We start from the raw sequence: 19,997 nt of genomic DNA, 5'->3' as shown, positions 1-19,997 counted from the left end.
CTCTACTGCCCTACTACCAACATCCACTTCTGATGCTGTAAGGACAGGCTGTAGCAGACATAGCTGCTTTAAATCAGTTTCTGATCACCCAAGAAAGGTAGAGGTCACAATCTGGTAATAAAGAAGGAATTCTTACCCCTTTCCAAGAATCAGGGCTTGCCTAACACACCAAAGAAGGCAATCTCTGAATAGAGATGCTTCTCTTGTGCATGCCAGCCCTTTAATGAGGTTAGGGAGGCATAGGCCCAAGGACCATCCCTTCCAGTCACAGAGGTGTTGCTTCCACCTGCGCTCCCAGGGCCAGCTATACCCCTTCATGAGGTACCCAATCACTGGTTCAGGCTATGACCTAACAGTTTCCATTGGACACAATAAATAGGAGGCATTATCTTCAGAGCAACCCTTGCAGAATAGCAACAAGTGCAATTTCTGTAATAAGCATACAGAATAGTTAAGCAGAGCTGTAGTGAACATGGATCATGCTTGGAACATCTGAATAAAAGCTTTTCTGCTTCTGTTGCACATCTACTTCTCCAACTCAAGATACTGCTGCTGCTTTTGAACTGCATCAGAAGGAACCAAAATATAACCACGAAACACTTAACAGATAAAATGAGGTGAAGGTGTATATGAGAAGACATCTTCCTCAAGATATCCCTAAAGCTGAACTTTCTGTATTGCCAGCCATTTCATCTTTTTGCCCTTTGCATCCATGTATACATTTCACATTTGTGCATATCGGATCATTTCATATTGGACATAGCTACTGAGGTTCTGCATCAATTTGTCTTCTAGTCAATAGGATTGTAATGAAACAAACCATTTTCCAGTGCTGGGTTAAGGTGCACTTGGTGATGTGAATAGCACTGTGTAACCACACCAACTCCCTACACCCAGAAGTCTTACCTTTCTCAGCACTGTAACCTGCAGTTCTTCTGCTTCCTCCCTATTTTTGAAGGGCAGCTGCCTATTGCAGCATACTGGAAATAGCATCAAGTAATACGACTGTCATCTCACAGGCTGTCTTCTATTTCTAGATGACATCTTGAGAAATCAAGATTTCATAGATACAAGGCTCTTTGAGCAAGATTTGATGGAACACCAAATTTAACTGATAGAAGAAATAGTACTGCAATATTTAATATCCTTGCCCTGTCTTCCCCTCTCTCACCAGTGTAACTTTCTGTTTTGGAAGCTTATCAAGGAGACACAATTAGTCCAGAAAAAGGATTTTACTGTAAATAATAGTAATTCTGATGCATCTATAATATCTGAATCATCCAGCTGGCTAAAAATCATCAGAGAATTTTTGTTTCCTGGACAACCTTTTGCATTATTTTCCTTTATTCCTCTTTCTTTATGTCAAATTCCAAACTAAAATTGTTCCAAAAAAATGTCAAGAAGGACTTTCCACACAAAGCAGCTAGGGTTTAAATTTATCACATCTACCCCCTATGGATACAGCTGGAAGCACTTAATATTAGTAAAAGACTTTCAATCCTGGAGAAGGAACTAACCAATGCTACTACTGAACTTGCAAACAAAAGGTTAAAAATCAAACACAAAAAAGCCACAATGAAGCAACAATGAAAGAACACGAAATCCCCACCAAAAAACCCCATCAACCAGCTCCTACTAAATTTATTATTAATTGATCAACACCCACAACGCTGCAATGAACTTCTACAGACATTCTTCAAAAGACAGTTTTATTATAGCACTTTACTTGGGCTTATCCAAAGTATGAAGGCACTTAAGCACAGAAGACAAATGAGACTTTGGCTGCATGTTTATGAAGCCTAAGAAATGTTATACGGCGTACTTGGCCACGTCCTCATTACCAAACAGCACAGCAGAGCAGAACAGAAGCTGGAGGAAAGATGTGCACCTCATCAGCTTTCATGGACCTTTGCTTTGGCTTACCTCTGCTTTGTCCCAGAGACCAAATACCTTTGACTGTTCATTCATTTGCACTTTCCAATTCAATTTCATCCTAAAGTAATCGAGCGTGCAAGCTTGAGACTGCTCCAGGGTTAGCCAAAGTACACTTAAGAATTCACTCTCAGAAGACCCCTCAAATTGTAACATTAGGAAGTCAGTGTACCCTGAGGGCAGCTTATATAACCAGGTGATCAGTTGGCAGCTTTCTCTGTTCTCTCAGCATCTCCAAGCTAGTCTCAGCCATAAGCATTAAGAAGATAGATGAGGACGAATAAAAGGAGATACGGTCATATGGCAAATGACATTTTAAACAACCTTAACATATACTAAGCCACCAAGAATAATGAACTGATTCCCAAATAGCTTTCAAAAACATGGGAAGAGGCAGAAAATGAAATGTAATTTAAAAAAAAAGAAAAGTTAAGGGCCCAGACTGAAGTATACCCATTTCTATGTAACAGAGGTATTTTCAAATGACCTGAATAGCTTTTACCTTCTTCAACAACAAAAACTTAGCTTAAAAATCAACTACAGTATCTTCCGTTTGTTCAGGAAGCAACATACATAGGTCACTCTGAAAGTAATGCCTCTTATCTTCTTCCATGGAAACTACAAAAGATACAAAGACTGGAATAACACTAGAGCAAATTCTCACACACAAAACACTATTTTTTCAGCAGTCACCACCACAGCTATTTGCTTTTGCCAGCAATGAAGAACAGCCTGCATGCTGTGTTCAGAAAACTCTGCACCGGAGCAGGTGACCTGCTGTTGCCACTGCTGACACGCATTAACTACTGCCTCGCTGTGCTCACATCCACTGATTGATCCCCATAAACGTTCCACAAGTGTTGATGAATGCCACTGGGTGCTATTTTTCCCCCACACTGAGGAATTCGGGGACACACCTTTGCTTCATGCACACTTCCATGCCTGATGCCATTTTGTCAGAGTGCCCCTCCGCTGCCATCTGTCACGCAGCAACGAAATATGCAATGGAATACTGTCAGGAAGGTTCAACCCCTACTGCCATCCCACCAACATCTGCCTCTGATGTTGTAGGCCAACATAATAAACAGGAGGCATTACTTTCGGAGCAGCCTTCATAACAAGATTTATGAAACATTACAGCAAATGTTTAGCCATGTGTGTGTGGCTATACCTAATTATGCAGTGCTGTTCACTGTTGCTTAGATCAAAGAACAGATGTTTTACAAAAATGAAATAAGATTTATGTGGCATATAAATAGAGTGGGAAGAATTACATGGTAGCCTTTTCTCAGTCACTCAGATTTAGGAAACCTGATTAGATGGCCAGTAATCCAGGCAGATAGTATTTTCCTCCCTCTCTAAGAAAAAATTAAGACTCTGTTTTCTAGTTAAGAACAAGGATTTATTCATTTTTTAGAATCTGAAGTATCTGTACTGGAAAGAAACAAACTGCCTGTTTGCAGAAAAACAATCGCACACATACTCAAACAAATTTAAACTATTCACTGCAGCAGGCTGCAAGGACACTGTAAATACAACCCCAAATAGCAACTATTTGCTATGCAGATGGAGCAATTAATTGTGCTATGTTCACAGGTGGGGAAACCTTCCCTCAACCTTCCCAGTCTTGGGGGTGCACCGTTTCACACTGATTTCCCCTTCCTATTTTGTTCGGTAAGTCCTTCCTCTGTTCATCACTCTCAAGCTAGCACTGCTTACCCCCATAAGTGCTGAACATGCCATCTTACACGCTCAACTAAAGAGCAGTCACCACGTAGCTTAACTTTCTTGGTCTGAGTGCTAAGTCTGCCATTCTTAGTGGCATCATGCAGAAACACCACGCTGACAGCTATGCTTCAACATCACCTTCCATGGCCAGGTGCAGGGTGGTGCTGGTGGAGAACAACTCTCTAGTTTCAGCACTGAAGACACAGGCTTGCAAGTAACACTACAGAAGGAATGTGCTCCCCTCCACCATTTCACAAGCAATTAGATAGGAAGCAGAGTTTCAGACGTTTCCATTCGCGTGGCTTACCTGCAGCAAATAAAGACTTGCCTGATTTGCCTTCTAACCACACAAGAATCAGTATGAAAATTATGTTGACAGCTGAATTATCACAACTCCAACTCAGAGGACACAATTTATATCCTTAAAATCTGATTAAATTTCAGAGATTCCCTCATGAAATTAGGATACAGAAAAAAAAAACCCACAAACCCTCCAATCTAAACGAATGTGAGGGGGTCTTCAGTTGAAAAACAGGAATGAACTTCTCCCACACAACAGCAAAGCTACACACAGTGAAAATCTTACATGAAAAAGAAATTGGAGAATATAGTTCTGTCACTCTAAATATCCCTATCTCACTGCCATTGTTACAGCAATAATTAGAGTGCTGATGAGAGATGACGATAGCCTTGCCTGTCAGGCAGAAAAGACCTCCAAGTTATACTTGCTTTGAATGGATGCAATTACTTTTCCTTAGTAAAGATGCAGGTCAGCTTCCAAATACTGACAATAAATGTTTTTCAGCCCAACAATTCGCGAGTGGCATTATTCCTGCTATTTCTAGCTTTAATTCACTTGCAATATTTGAATGTATTTTTCTGTTTTAAATATCAAGAGCAACAATAACAACACAAGAACATCCTATAAGAGAGTCCGGGTCTTGGCATAAAGTCAGAAAATATGAACTGCTCAGTGAAAAATAATAATAGCTTTGATTCAAGTACTCTAAAAATAATACACTGAAAATCTAGAGATAAAATAGTTTATACTAAGATCTACATCAGTGGACGATCACTAAGAATGTGCAGGCAGCAAAGAATTTGCTTAAGCCCCCTCTCCCCAAAACAGAACACAAATGTCTCTCTCTATATGTAATACTGCTCCCTAGCCCCAACCTGCTGGATGCCTCAAAGACAAAAACCATTTTCAACTACTTCTCATTTTCTCTTGCTGTGCAACTTAACCTAATTTCAAGTAACAGCTTTTCCTCCAGAGATGTGGGGAACAGGGGATGGTGTTGGATTCATGCACATTTATCCTAACAGTCTGACACATCACATAATAATTGCATGCAATGTACAACCATATTCAGGAACCACCTGGTGCAGATCACACAGATGTCTCTTCCTGCTGCAGTTTTGCTAAACAAAGATTTGATAAAGCCTTCCTAAATAAAAAACATTTTGTCACAAGAGCTCCATATGGAGATAACCAATATGAAGTAGGTTTACACTAACCTTGCAAAGACACTTTGTTGTTTAGAATAATGTATCAAAAACAGCTTATTAGCATATTGCATTATACTGATGATCATCTGTGCAGTTCTACTTTTAGATCCCATATTTTTGATCGCTAGATACTCAGATCCCATGCAACTTCTAAGGTGAACAGTAAGGGATACTTTTGTGTCCTCCAGTGAAAGGACACAAAAATTTAGACTGGAAGCAAGTCATGGCCTTAGTTCCTCCAGTGAAGCTCACCAATGGCACTTCCTTATCTATTAGAACAACGTAAAAATAGCTGGCTTCGTAAAATAATTAACAATGCAGAAATATTAACACAAAGCTCTCATATCTGTTAATGACAAAAACATGCAGATTACAGGACTGACAGGATATCATCAGATTCCAGCCTCTTCAGATAACTTTTATTCTATACTAAATGAAACATAACCAATTTCAGGTTAAATCTGAGAAATAGAGAAGGAAGTCATCACTACAGCATTAGAGCAAGATCACTAATATTTGTAACAGAGAAAAGTTCATAAAGCTTTTACTCAACATACATTAGGGTCAAAAACCTGGTATCATCAGCTCTTACCCAAGACGACATGAAATGCTACATAAGAGGTAATTTAGAGGGTTTCCCTTTCAACAAATCACAATTGAAAAGCAGTAAAAAAAAAGATGTTAAAGAATGTCTCACCCAACTCATAATTTAACATCAATTCTTTCATTTAAATCCTAATCCCTGTTGCATTAAAGTCTGTAGCTTATACAAAAACAGCCCACAGAAATGAATGAGTTGTCACAGAGAAAAAAAACTTGACTTTTTTTTTTTAAACCTACCTGTCCTTGCTGCAATGAGATGTGTTGCTTTGTCAGGATCATCAGCACTCAGTACCAGGTTCTTAACAATTTTAGCTCCAAGTGCTGTAGCATGATAGTGTTCCCGTGTTTTTTCAATGGGGAAGTTTGTTGGGTAGAGTCCACTGAAGATAATGGTTACATCTGCCAACACTTTACTTTTCAGTTCTGGTACAATTTTTCTGATGTCTGGAATTTCCTCTATCTCCTTTTTCAAGTATTTATCATACTTGGTGTAATAATCAGTGTGAACCCGCACAAGGATCTCTTCGAGATGCATTAAATGGTCATCATCATCTGTATCATCCTCCTCCTCCTCTTCCTCCATACTCTGGTCTAAGGACTCACCCATTGTAATTCCAGACTGTTCGCTATTCTGAGACTCAGTTTCAGCTTCTTTCTTGTCTGCACACCCATTTCCCAAATCACAAACGCTCTCCTGTTCACTTTCTTCTTGAGCATCAGTATCAGTTTTGTCAAGAATATTTTCACTCGGTAGAGATTGCGTCCCCTCAGAATGATTCACCTGACCATCTTTTTTCTCACTCACATCAGTGCAACTCCCTTGATGTGGATTTTCGTCCTGCAGAGGTTGTTTGGATTTCTTCCAGCTTCTCTTTTCCTCATTCTCACTGTCTGATACAGAAGTAGATGACTTTCTGGTATCCAATCCACCTTCGCTCTCACTGTCACTAGACAGTTCAAAGTCCAAATCACTCGTTTTCTCTTGAGTTTGCTGTTTCTCTAACACCGTCCTATCAACTTGTTCAGAAGAAATCTGAGATTCTTTAGTACTTGACAAATTGTTAGTGACCTCACTGTCTGTTTTGTCATCAGTGCTGTCACTTAGAGAGTCCTGAGTATTAACTTTACCATGAGAGCTCAAATCACATGCAGGTGTTTCACTGCTTACAGAAGTGTTTCCATTTGCAGGGCACACGTCCTTTGTGGCTTTCTTGAGACCGTTGTTTTGTTCTTCTATACAGGTAGCATTCTTCACTTCATCGGCATCCTTTGCTAATGTCACTGCTGAATCCTGTGCCTCTGCCTTAGCAGAGTGGTTTACTAAGACACACAAAAGAAAGAAACAACATATACATGTTTTCTCAGTACAGAGAACTAAACTTTTCAAGGCTGCAAAGATATTTCAGGAGTCAACTGCTACTAGAATTAACACACTTGACCTTTCTAAAGAAGCTGTGTAAGATTATTATGACTTATGATCAGTACAGTTAAAAAGTAATTCATCAAATTTGCAAGCACAAAAAGGACGTATGTTGTAGCATGACTTTCATACTACATCTCAGAAGAAATTAAGCTACTGAAGAAGAAAACCCACTACACTTCACAAGGCCCTAACCCAGAACCTCAACAAGAATTCCCTCTATAAATCACAAGTGTAATGAACTCAGAACAGAAAAAGCTTTAGGATATGTCTTCATAAGATATCTGTAAACAAAGGGAGATAAAGAAACTGTAGGTGTTCAAACAGCTGCACTCAGATATTGATCAGGAATGAATAGGAATGAGTGACTAGGATGAAATCATAAATCATCCTAATTTGTCCCACTTTTGAGTGCACGTCCCTGCTGCCCTGTACCTAGAGATACCAGTCAAAAAAAAGACTCCACGTCCTATTTCAGCTTGAATAACATTATAACTGTTTCCATGTTGGATATTTCAAGCTCAATAAGGGGGAAAAATGTATCATATTAAACAATAATAATACACACACAAAAAAAACAAAACAAAAAACCCCTTGGCTGAACTAGAAAAAAGCAACACCATTTCTTATTGTATTGCCTTTCAAATACTTTCCCCCCCCCAAAGAATAACAGCAGCTCTTCAGCTGTATCAACCCAAACGCTACCACTAAAGCTCCGCTCCTGTTCAATGTCTCACCAAAAGGGAACTATTAAGAAACAGTCCAGTTTTACAGAGCTACTTCCATACTGCTTCAAGGGCACTGTGCCAACTGCAATAGCCTAAGGTCACTCACCTGAGTGCCACAGTGATAGCACTGAAATCAACACAATCAATCGCATTTGAAAAATAAAACAAAAGAATGATGAATAATTACTTTTCTTCTTCATTTGAATTTCTCTTGATCCAGGAGGTGCATTAATATCACCTATCCCCTGAAAGTATACGTATTTCTTCACGGTTATCAAGTTGGGTGCAAACTTCCAGACATCCTCCCTGTCATCAATGATACAAACCATGGAATCCCCACATGGGAAGAGATCTCTAAGAAACATAAGAGTTGAAATAGTTAAAATGAATTCAGTTTAGAAATTGACACTATTGCTGAACTTTTTGTTTATTACAGGTATGTCTACAAGATGTGGACGAACTCAAAAAAAAAAAAAAAAAAAAAAAAAGACAGCTATATTAAAATTACAAAATTTAGAATACAATATTTAAACTGAAGTTAATTAAAAAGGGAAGGCCTGTTCTGAAATCCTTATCCCATAGGCCAGAAGCAAGAACTACCAAGTTTCAGCAAGAACAAAACATCACAAAGTTTGTCTGGTTTTCACATTTTACACTGGCTAAAAAAACACCACCACCACCACCAGCTGCCTGGATTATAAGTAAAAGACATAAATACACTTTTAAAGAAAGTAGACTTATTCATGGCAAGACAAAGCAAGCAGTATTAGTATTTATATCAACCAGTCAGTGCAGTAATCAAGACACATGCATATGAAAACACCAAGAAAAGAGAAAAGCTTCTCATCTGCTATGCTCTGATGAGGAGCACACAGTTATTTTTAATATAGCTTTATGAAAAACCAAAAATCCATTCTCTGTTCTCTGGAAAAAAAAAAAAAAAAAAAAAATTCCTTATAAAAAAAAAAAAAAAATAAGGTAAAAATTTGGGTTTGGATAAGTTTTTTAATTAAAAAAAATTTAATTTTAAAAAAAAAAAAAAAAAAAAAAAAGAAGAAATAACCCTCCATCATTGCACAACAGAAGCTTCCAACATCGACAGCACTTCTGAAAGCCTGAATATTAAGTGTACATAACTGAACTAAGAATACTGAGGTATTCTACTATTCTTCAATGCAAGTCATTACAGAAGGTCACAATAAAAAAAAACTGAGATAAAGGTACTGCAAGAATAAAAACTGTGAGAGAAAAATAACATCATTGGTTCACATCCTTGCTTTTCCATCACCACAGACCACAAACAGATGAAATGCTGCGATATCTAACATCTCAGTCTTACTGAGGCAGAGTTGATATTTAAGGGGCAGGTAAGGATTAGGAACGTGTTGACTACAGAGGAAGTACATTTTATCAAACTGACAGCATTGCCTCTTTGTCCTGTTTTGTTTAATGCAGAAGACTCACATACATACCTAAGATTCCCAGTTTTAGAAAATGGATCAATACATTCATCCCTTGATAATATTCGATGGGAAAAAAGCTTCTTTTCAGGATCCAAAAATCCTTTTGAAAGAAGAGAGCAGAAGATTAACACTTGAGACATGTGGTCCTTTTAGATGTTCCATATAATTCAGCTATTTTAATCTGTGCAACAGCAGTTTAACAAAGAGACAATTTTGAGATAAGAGACACTATAGGAGTTAAGGCTACGTATAGCAAATCAGATTTGTAAGGAATGCAGTGGAATTCATTTAAAAAAAAAAATTCAACTCGCTTTCCTTCAACACAGCAACAAATCTGATATCAGAACAACTAGATTTGTGACATCCAAACAGATCAGGCTGAAAAATACAGTGGTGATAGATGCACGTTCTTGCAACTTACATTTATATCTCTACAGGTGATTCTTTAACGCTAAATGCTTTCCTCAGCTCATTATGCCTAGGGACTGCACAGAAGTCTCACAAGAGTCGGCAACGTGCTGCAATACTTTAGCACAGCAGGCAGCTGATGGGACCATTCCAGCCGGAGCTCTTGCATTTGTAGGTTTTAAGTTTTACCTCTAACACTACTTCAGTACTTTCACACAGAACAAGTGGGTCCTATGATTCACTGAAATATTTATGCTCAGTTGCAGTTACAAGTCTGACTGCACTCTTATAGGGGGAAAAACAAAAAGAAAAGGGAAAAAAGGAATAGGAGAAGCTGTGCTAGCTGACTTTAAAGCAAGACAAAATACCATTATTTAGGAAAATAGTGACTTTGGTGTACAAACACACATGCACATGCTTCTGAACCTATCCTCAGTAATGAAGTTGGTCTTCATGAACAGATGTCACAGCTACATAATTGCATGCTAACCTGAATCTGCCATCTCATCAAATTTGCTCAACTTCTCACTATTTGTACGAATAATACAAAGTACTAAATACTTAGTGGTTTTGTTTTTTATTAAGACTTTATTCTAGTTAAGTTGTGGCCATCTTCTAGACAGAAGAAGAGTTCAAAATGGCTACTGACTCTGAAGACCCACACTAATTTTCTTTCAAGGAGCTCAGATTTTTACAGAAGGAATGTTCTTTTTTTTGTTTTTAACCATGGGGATAAAAAAATCCAGCTCCCAGGCATATGTTTAGTTGGGTCTTCTAAAACAGAGGGTACAAATAAAAAAAATAATAAAAACATCAGTAGTCACTTCTACAGTGTTGATGTGTATGTATTACTGTGGAATTGGAATAACTTAAAACCCATAAAAGCAAGAAAATTCCGAGTTAAGGACAGAGGTTCAACCTTAACTCACCCGGCTATGCTTAAGAATTGCTGCAAATCGTAGCATCATCCCCTGTAGTGAGACCCTTGCAGTACCTAGGCATAATGAATTGAGAGAATTAGCTACAGAGATTTATTGCTGTACAACAGATACTTTGACAAACTACATAAGCTGTCACACAAGTTGCTCTTTTTCCAAACCAGCATCTCTTCTACTAATGACCCGAACACAGAGGGACTCTGCAGTGCATTGGACTGTACTGCTTATATGGCAAAACCCAAATCAGGCATTTAGTTGCACTGCTGTCCAGCTAGAACTGTTCAGAAAAGAGTAAGTTAAATTGAAACAGCCCAAACACATTAGTCCTGACTGTTAGGGATTACCCATGAAGTGGTGTTCCAGAGCTATTCCAGGGACCTTTAATGAAAATTCTACAATTCCTTTTTTTTTCTTCCCTCTCCTAATAATTCACTGACAATACAGAAAATATTGTTAACCAGTGATGCTCCAGAGTTGGGCCTTCCAGAACGAATGTATCTGAATAGCAGTAAGATGAAACAGTACTGGCCTTGTAAAGAACTTTTTTATATGATTCATTATTTGCTTGATGTCGCTTACCAAATAAATTCAAAGTAATAAACACAATCTCAATTTTGTTAGGTTTCAGGGAAAAATCACAAATTCATACATCATTTGAGATTGGAAAAGCTAATCTAAATCTAGCCCAATCATCCACCTACCACCAATGCTGCCCACTGAACCACGTTCCTCAGCAGCACATTAACATGTTCCTTGAAAACCTCTAGGGATGGTGACTCCTCCACCACCCAGGGCAGCTCGTTCCAGTGCCTTTTTCACAGAAGTTTTTCCTAATATCCAACCCAATCTTCCCTGGTGCAACTTGAGGCCATTCCCTCTAGTCCTATCACGAGTTACATGGCAGAAGAGCCTGAACCCCTCCCTGGCTTGCCACAACCTCCCCCTCATACAGATCAACACTAGAGATACTAAAGAAGACAGGCACCAATACCAACCCCTGGGAAACACCATCTGTGACTGACTGCCAGCTGGATATAACTCCATTCATTAGGTACCAACTGGTCAAAATAATAATGAAGAAAAATACAAAATCTTTTAGATTAGAAACCCCAAAACTATTTCATTAGCATACAAGAAACCCCTGTGCGAGTGTGACAAATTAAGAAATAAATGACTTGAGCAGGTAGAAACCATATCTGCAAATATCAGCTAAGTCCACCCAGCAGGTAACAGTCATCTACTTTCCAACTGAGGGAAAAGCACTCCAGGATGTGGAAGCAGCAGCTCAAAGTCCGCGGATTTCATACAAAGAAAATAATATAGGATGGATATGGAGAAGCTGAGAAAGCATAGAGGAATCTCACAAAAAGATTCCTGGCATTTTATTAGAAGCCGTTTCCTTATGTAACGTGGGATAGCGGTTAAAAACAAACACGCACCACATCCAGTGCTTCCTGTGAGAAATGCCTTAGCCGATACTGCCCCCAGGTGGTCTGTGTGTGCAATAACACATCGCCACAGCACCTTGCTCACAAGAGGGCAGCACGGGCTTAAGGTTGTACCAACACTGTTCTACTTCTCTCCATACCAACGTGTTTCAGCAGAAACTACCATCATCATTGAAAAATCCTCTCCTGTTTTGAATGATTTGATGAGATTAGACAGACGCAGGTAACATACAGAAGCCTGGAAATGTCTGAAAGCAGCAATACATGAATTTGCTCATTTTGTGGCTAACTTCTCTATGGAACAGATGGAACAGCTCAAGTATGACAACCAGAGAGATGTTTGCCACACTGTAAGCATCAGTCTGTGACAGCATGGGGACTTGCAGGGTGATCCAAATTTTACTCAGAGATGAAAATAAGCATAAACAGAACCACGTTCAGATAAGAGCAATCACTATATTAGCTACCTCTACAGCTCCTCCTTCTCCCTTGCTCAGAAGGGTATTTGCTGTATAACTTCTGATTTTATTTGGTATTCATCTTCAGAGCTTAGGCCAAGGAAAAGTTTTGGCATAAAATCCAACTCAAGAAGGTAGGCCACCCACTTCCCTTATGTCAGGTATCCAGATGCAGTATGTAAGTACTCAGTATACAAGAAGTTCTGTTTTGCCAAAGGAAATAACCACACTCTAAGGAAGAGAGCGGGGTAAAATAAAAAAAGCACTGCACATTAGCAGTACAGAGCATGTATTCCAATAGTGAGACTGACAAAACCTCAGGAAGAACTTCAAACAGTTCTGTCAATATTGAATAATGTGGACATTTGGACAGGTCTCTCCTGGAATTTATTCTGAGGGGATGACAAATAGCTGTCACTTTTCAATAACAGAAATATCTTGTCATTACAAGTATTTCCTATGGCACATTAAACACACATACAGCCCTCAGTTTATACAATTCCTTATGAGAACTACGACAGATAACTAGAATAGTTCTGCTTTGAAATCTTCCTTTCTTGATAAGAAATAGTTGCTTTTCATTGATACCATTTATCAAGGCAATCACAGCAACATGACAAAAAAGTGAAGGACAACGAGGGTGAGTAGGGTAAGCTAGGTAACATGGAAGAGCAGCAAACACAGTTTGACACGTGGAGACACGGCCTAAACATCCTTAATGACATTGTATTACACTTACAGGCTATTAATAGAGGGAAATCTGAGGTAAAAATGCTGAATGCTGTTCTGTCAAGGAATGCTCAGGAATGGAGTAAAAGGTTTTTTTTTCCCCAATTAAAAAAAAATAGTTTAAAATGATCGCACCCCTACCATTCATTACCTTAACTTGTGATGGAATCAGGTGGGTTAACTTTTAAGCATGTAGGAGCAATACACGTTTCACACAATGACCCACACCACAGCCTACTACTGCTAAAAGCTTTAGAATTTCAATGCTGATTTTACAGTTACAAGGAGAAAACATTTACAAGTTTTTGAGAATAATGCATTAAAATACTGTCAGATCTGTGCTTTTCTCTCTAGAAAGTAGATATCAGTACACAACACAGAACACAGAATTGATTTTAATTTATATAGCAGACCAACTTCCTCAGGTGAAGGCAAACAGTAAATTTCCTCCACAGGAGATCCACACTGTGGATTTTCATAGATAAAGATCTAAAGCAGCAGTTCCATCTAGAGCTATCTGTCTACCTACCTATTTCTCTAGATCTTCTAGATGTTGGAGATCACTGTTAGAGCTCATCTGTGTGATTTCTTAATTAAATAGGAAGGCAATAGTTGCCATGCCACAATCTGATCCCTTAACTTTTCAAGCAAGCAAAAAAAAAAAACAAAAAACCACAAAAAACAATACCACCACCATGCATCAGATATGAGAAAAAAGGGACTGCTGCTAAAATTACAGGCCGTACACACGCAGCACCTAAATTCTAAGATGAGAATTCTGCTTACAGGAGCACACATGAGTTATTTTGTGCAAAACTAAAGAACAAATAGTTGAAAACAATCACCAAAAGAAAATAAGTCATGTGAGTATGAAGTCAGATTACTGAGCCATTGCTAAACATAATACACTACTCACCTGCAATTGTATGTGCATAAAGTCTGCTGCCAAATGTGAAAACATGCAGCTCATACAGCTTGGCAATTTTTTCCAGGAATTCCTTACAGTGAGGACGCAAACGAGTGTGCAGCATAGGCTCACCTCGACCTAACTGAAAATGAAATATGCCCTGGAAGAAAAAGCATGTTTTATGTTACCAAACTGCCAAACAGTAGTGCCAGCATTCAAAAAGTACCCTCTCCCATCACTTCCACTATTTTAATTCATACAAGTAGGCTAAAACAAGTTTTTTTGCCACAAAGATTATGTGGAGGAAAAAGAACCTCTCCTAACCATGTATTCAGTCTGTGAGCTGTAGAGGAAGAAAGGCTCACATTAAAAATAACTACCTGAATATTTTTTTGCTCAAAGTAACTGGAACATAAAACTGAAAAGAAACACAAATGAGGAAAAGCTATCACTTTAAACAGAGATGGGAGAAAAAGGAGTATTTCACAGAACATGTTCCTCACGTTTTTTTATTATTCTTCAGTTAGTTTTATCTATTTAACCACACAGTGTTTGTATTATTATTGCTCTTGTTATTTCTTATTTTGTTTTAGAAGAGCCATCATTTAAATATTCTCAGAAATATTTCTGTCATGACTCTGGTTTGGAAGTTAACACCAAATACATACCTTGTTAGACATCTGCTGGCAGTGCTGTTCTGTAGTATGGATCAGTGTCTGGTCCAAATCTACCATAAGCACTAGTTTCCGATTTCTGTGTAGTCGTTGTTGATCTTCTCTTCCCAGCTGTTCAGCTTGCTGTAACAAAGCATTCATAGAGTAAGCTTAGCTTACAATAAATGAACTAGGGTTATTGGCCTCTGTATATTGTGAACCTGAGAAGAAATGCTGCCATAAACCAGCTGCAAAGGCATTAACACGTAGTAACACCGACCAGATGGCAGCCATGTCAGCAACTTTTCCTATAGAAAAGAAATATATATCCCTAATGTCTATGCTGATCTATGTGACAGGAGCAACTTAGAATCTGTGAACTCAGAACAACATTCATCTACATACGTAACAAACATCCACCTAATCATTTGAAGACCAGAACTGAGTTCTGAGGTACACAAATAAGAAGTTCATCAGTACTTCTGAAAATCTGACTACTACGTTCAGCAATTTCGTATCAATTAAATATAAAACAGTTGACAACATTGTTGAATATTAAATTAAAGCTGCTAATGACAGAAGCCATCATAACTCTCGATGTAGCCTAAAGAACAAATCATCAGACACGTTTGGATTATTTAGCTCTATGCAGCTCTATTATGAACCCTATGCAAAAACCTTCTCGTTCCTGTAATTTGAGCTGAGGTTTGCTTCTTTTCTGTGCATTTGTAACCATTCAAAGCATTGTGCTCACGTTAGCCACTTGTAATGGTAAGCTGCAGTACCACCAGACAGTAACCTAGAAGTAGAATATTCTGAAGAGGCAGGGGTCAAACACAAACTGCCCTTTGAAACACTGGTTTCTAGCTGCTTTCTACTCCACATTTCTTCTCACTGGCATGTTTTGAGGAGTTACAAAAAAAAAAAACAAAAAACAAAGAGAGCAAGCATCAACAAAGTAAAGAAATAAAAGTAAACCATGAATTTGCTAGGAAAGATTAATAGGATATTTATTTTTAAAATAATCATGCCTTTTTCTCTAAATAATCTAAATGTTGAACAAGCACATTTTGATAATTCATCTAAGTGGAACCTTTGAAAAGGTAAGGAAGTAAATTTAAGATGGAGGTAAGATGTAAAGAACGTGTCTTGACTACATCTCTTAGGCCCAATTTCAGGGCTCCTGACTGACCATGGTGAAGCTAGGTTTCACAGACACTGCAAACTGCAAACACACAATAGTAACAACTGAACTTTTGACAAACTGTCAGTTTTGTGACACACAAACACTTAAGTAATGTATTTCCTATGTACTATCACACAAGCATCATATTCTCAGCACGCAGGCCCAAAAGAAATACTATAAAAGCTGATACAATCAATCTGCATAAGCATAAACACAAAAACCTCTAGGCTACTGATGCTCATCATCAAACGTCCCCTTACACTTTATGTAAGAATGTTGAAGAAAATAATTAATTATATATTTAATAAGCTATAATTCAACTTTTCAGCTGTTAACCTAAAATGAAGGTTATGAACATGGAAAGAAGAATTATACTTACCTCAGAGCTCACTTTCAGTTCTGGGACACTATGAACCATAGACACAGTTGCTGTGGATAATGGTAGATTCTGTTTTCCATTCTTGCTTCGAATCCTAACCACAAAGAGAAAAGAGGCATTAGAAGAGAGCAAAAGTGAAGTGAATTAAAAGTTAAGCAGTAAAGCCTGCAGTACTGAAGCAGTCACGTTCAGAACACTGAATGATTAAGAGTAATCAGTAATTTCAGGTTATTGGTAATGCAAGTTACTGAAGAAAATGTATAAATGTATCAAAAGAAGCTCTCCATGTAAACCTTGCAGAAGAATTCAATGTAATTAGTTGTTCTGTACAGCCATATATAAAGACTCCAAGGTGAAGAAAGCGTCTACACATTGATCAATGTGATGAGTTATAAGTTGTTAGCTACCAAACCATTCACCCTTAGAACTTATTTTCCCTTTTTGCAAATGCTTAGCACACAATTACTTACTCCTGCAAGCTGGACTATGAAATCAATCTATGCAAACCATATACAAAGTTACTCTGTGCGTGGCAGAGCAACTTACACAGACTGCTGCTTCAAAAGAAGTAGCCAAAAAACCCATCCAACATACATACGTTTCCCTTTGGCACTGGAGGGGGTACTACAGAGCCACAGACCACCCTGAGTTGGAGCCTCTATTTATGTATGCACATTCTATACACATGCACTCAAAATCATGTAAGTAAGAGTATACGTGTGATGAGTACATCTACACACAAGCATGTACAAGTATGAAGTTCCTTAAAACACACCAACCAACCCCACACTGTTTCAGCATTCCTAGCTTGCAGCAAACAAATCTGTTGTGAACAACCATTTTTTAAGACTATTTCTGACTCATCAACATTGGAAAAATCACTGTACAAATTCAGTGCTGCGTGACACACGCATCTTTTGATTCTTTTATGTACCTCTCTCCAATCAAGGACAAAATTTTCTATCTACAGCCAAAGTTAAACTTCGTTCAGTTTTCATTTCATGAGAACGCAGCACCAAGTAATTTACACAAGTTCCCAAGAAAAAAGAGTATTCTTTATCTGTGCTGGGGCCTTTACGCAGTGACAAAGAAACAGTCACATACAGACAGTTTCTACAGTACTGCAGCATTTGGAAGCACTACCTGAATCCAGGGAAGAGAGAGAGATCACTTGGTCCACTCAAACAAGCAAAGAAATTGTGTAATGGAAAGGATGCACTGCTGGTTAACACCTAGCAGGCTGCTGGTGAACTGTCTGTACTGGCTTCTCTTCAAGCAAAAAAAAGCATTGATGCTTTTAAACTGCCTTGTGATGTAGGCTCAGATCTAATGCCTCATTCCAAAGGTGTAAGAAATACTGTGTAACATAAAGATGCTCTCTGATGCAGACTATATTGAGAAAACTGAATACACCAAAAAACCCAAATTTGTACAGATTTTCATGAAATAATAGCAACATTTGGACATTACTATATTTCAGCCTTAATTCAAGTATTCCTTCAGGGCAGGAAAAGTCTTATTTGCTATTATCCTAACTTCATGTTAGGTTTGCTTTGTGCCAAGTACTTGTCTATAAAATATCAACAATCAAGCTTTCATTTAAAGTTACATCCTACCACTATCTGGGCTACGAAATCTCTAAGACTTCCAATACTCAGTGTGTTTATTCTGGTTTATGGTATACTGCTCAAAAATAATCCCTAATGGTGACACTGAATTAAAAAGAAACCCCAGTATTTCCTTCCAAAGGGAATGAGCACTCAGTGTTCATTTATAAAATCCGGTCTACCATTCAGTTCATTTTTGAAAACAGATGCTGAATCAGTAATTTGCATAAGAAACATTCTCTTTACCAACTGTACAAGCAATGAGAGAACAAAGGAGAAGAAAAATCAAATTTTGAACTTGCTTTTTTGGCCTAAGGCTTAAATTCCCTTAGTTCCACAGCAGAGTATTTCATAAAAAATTGAAAACAATTCTAAAGCCTTAAATTAAAAGCACTAAAGATAAGCTAGCTCCCATTCAGACACACTGCAAATGAAGAAAGGTGACATGAATTATACTGATCCTTTCCCACAGTTATTTACACCTGCACAGATGAAATTCTCATGTTTATGCCATGGTCAACACAACTTCTGCCTCTCAGCTCCCCTGTTACAGACATACAAAAAGAAAAGCACACACAACAAGGACAATTTACACCTTTACATTTACACTCTTAACATTTTCTCCCTAAGATAGTAAGCTTCCCTACATTCATCTTCACCAAAAGAGAGAAAATATGCAGTTGACAGAGTTGTAGATGTGCACCACAGCTGTACCTCAAGTACCACGTGGCCTCTTATTGGCTTGCATTCCAAGTTATGAATCTGTATAATAGTTACAAGTCAATATAGTTCCAAACAATGCATCTGTGACCACAGCAACTTAGAAATAGGTCACATATTTGAAAATCTGCTTCAGGTTAACAAAACAAGTGCCTTGTGTAAACAGTGAATTATAGCAGCCTGCAACAATGGCACAGCCCTTGCCAATTTCTTTGAACACTGACTTTATCCATGAGAAACACCAATTTTTGCCTATGAATGCCAATTTCTCACTTAAGAAATACACTTCTTAATATAATGACACTACTAATGATGTGACTGGGAAACAACATGTTCAGGTCACTCAATTTAAAGCAAGAATCTCACTACATAGTCAAAACTTTTTTTTTTTTCCTTTTTAAAAAGAGTGCTTTCTGCTGAAATCTGAAAATTAAGTTGCTCTGACTATGCTAGGCAGAGTGAATACTGTCCTCTCTCCCTACTAGTTACTACTCCAACTTCACAGGTGTACTTACAGATATGATTCACAACTACTAAGGATCAGAACATAGAAGCAAAGCAAATGACAGAAGGAAGAATGTGAATTCCTAATCACAAGCAAGGATAAGCTCAAAAGAAAGCGAGCTGTAATACTTACTGAGTCAAGTCCTGGCCACATTCTGCACACAAACCTTTCATAACCACCGGATGGCTACATCCTTCCAGTCTCACCAAGACACCCCTGGAAAAGAGATACAAGCATCCAATTTATTGCACGTTGATTTCAGATACCTAGATTACTGATTGAAAACTGAAAGCCAGATACATGCTTTTGGCCTCAGCGGAGGAAACAAGAGACAGAAGCCTTCTTTGTACAGAAACAGGTTATACTCAGCTAGATATAACTGCCCATTTATGTACTACTGAAAATCAAATACATAAATGTTTCTATACTGATTTCATCCTGGTTTGTGATTTTCTTGAGCCATGGAAGAACATGAATTATTTCAGTCTTTTCACAGAAGTGTTTTGCTGTGCTTCTTTTACTCTCGCAAGTACTTGAACAGTCACTACAAGACACTCCTCCCATTTCCTTCAACAGAGTTTAAAAGAAGTCCTAAGGATTAAGCATAACAGTCACATTTAGTTCAGATACCACAAAGCTTCTCCAACTGCATGACCACTGCTGTTGCATCCCTCTA

General features: G+C 38.1%; 1 protein-coding gene across 1 annotated transcript in view; it reads right to left on the bottom strand.

Moving 5' to 3' along the window:
* CTDP1 (CTD phosphatase subunit 1) overlaps window positions 1-19,997 on the bottom strand; it is a 100,534-nt gene that overhangs the window by 71,323 nt on the left and 9,214 nt on the right. Inside the window, exons 2-8 of the mRNA XM_042839943.1 lie at window positions 19,454-19,537; window positions 16,490-16,583; window positions 14,940-15,068; window positions 14,281-14,431; window positions 9,393-9,483; window positions 8,108-8,274; window positions 6,010-7,092 (exon numbers count right to left, since the gene is read on the bottom strand). Coding sequence (XP_042695877.1) covers window positions 6,010-7,092; window positions 8,108-8,274; window positions 9,393-9,483; window positions 14,281-14,431; window positions 14,940-15,068; window positions 16,490-16,583; window positions 19,454-19,494 — 1,756 coding nt within the window. The 5' untranslated portion in view covers window positions 19,495-19,537. The remainder of the gene's footprint in view (window positions 1-6,009; window positions 7,093-8,107; window positions 8,275-9,392; window positions 9,484-14,280; window positions 14,432-14,939; window positions 15,069-16,489; window positions 16,584-19,453; window positions 19,538-19,997) is intronic.

This window comes from Centrocercus urophasianus, unplaced genomic scaffold (assembly GCF_019232065.1).
Source record: "Centrocercus urophasianus isolate 14NV4802_14NV808 unplaced genomic scaffold, USGS_Curo_1.0 seq_11, whole genome shotgun sequence".
Taxonomy (NCBI): Eukaryota; Metazoa; Chordata; class Aves; order Galliformes; family Phasianidae; genus Centrocercus; species Centrocercus urophasianus.
This window is presented reverse-complemented; position numbering and strand designations above follow the sequence as displayed.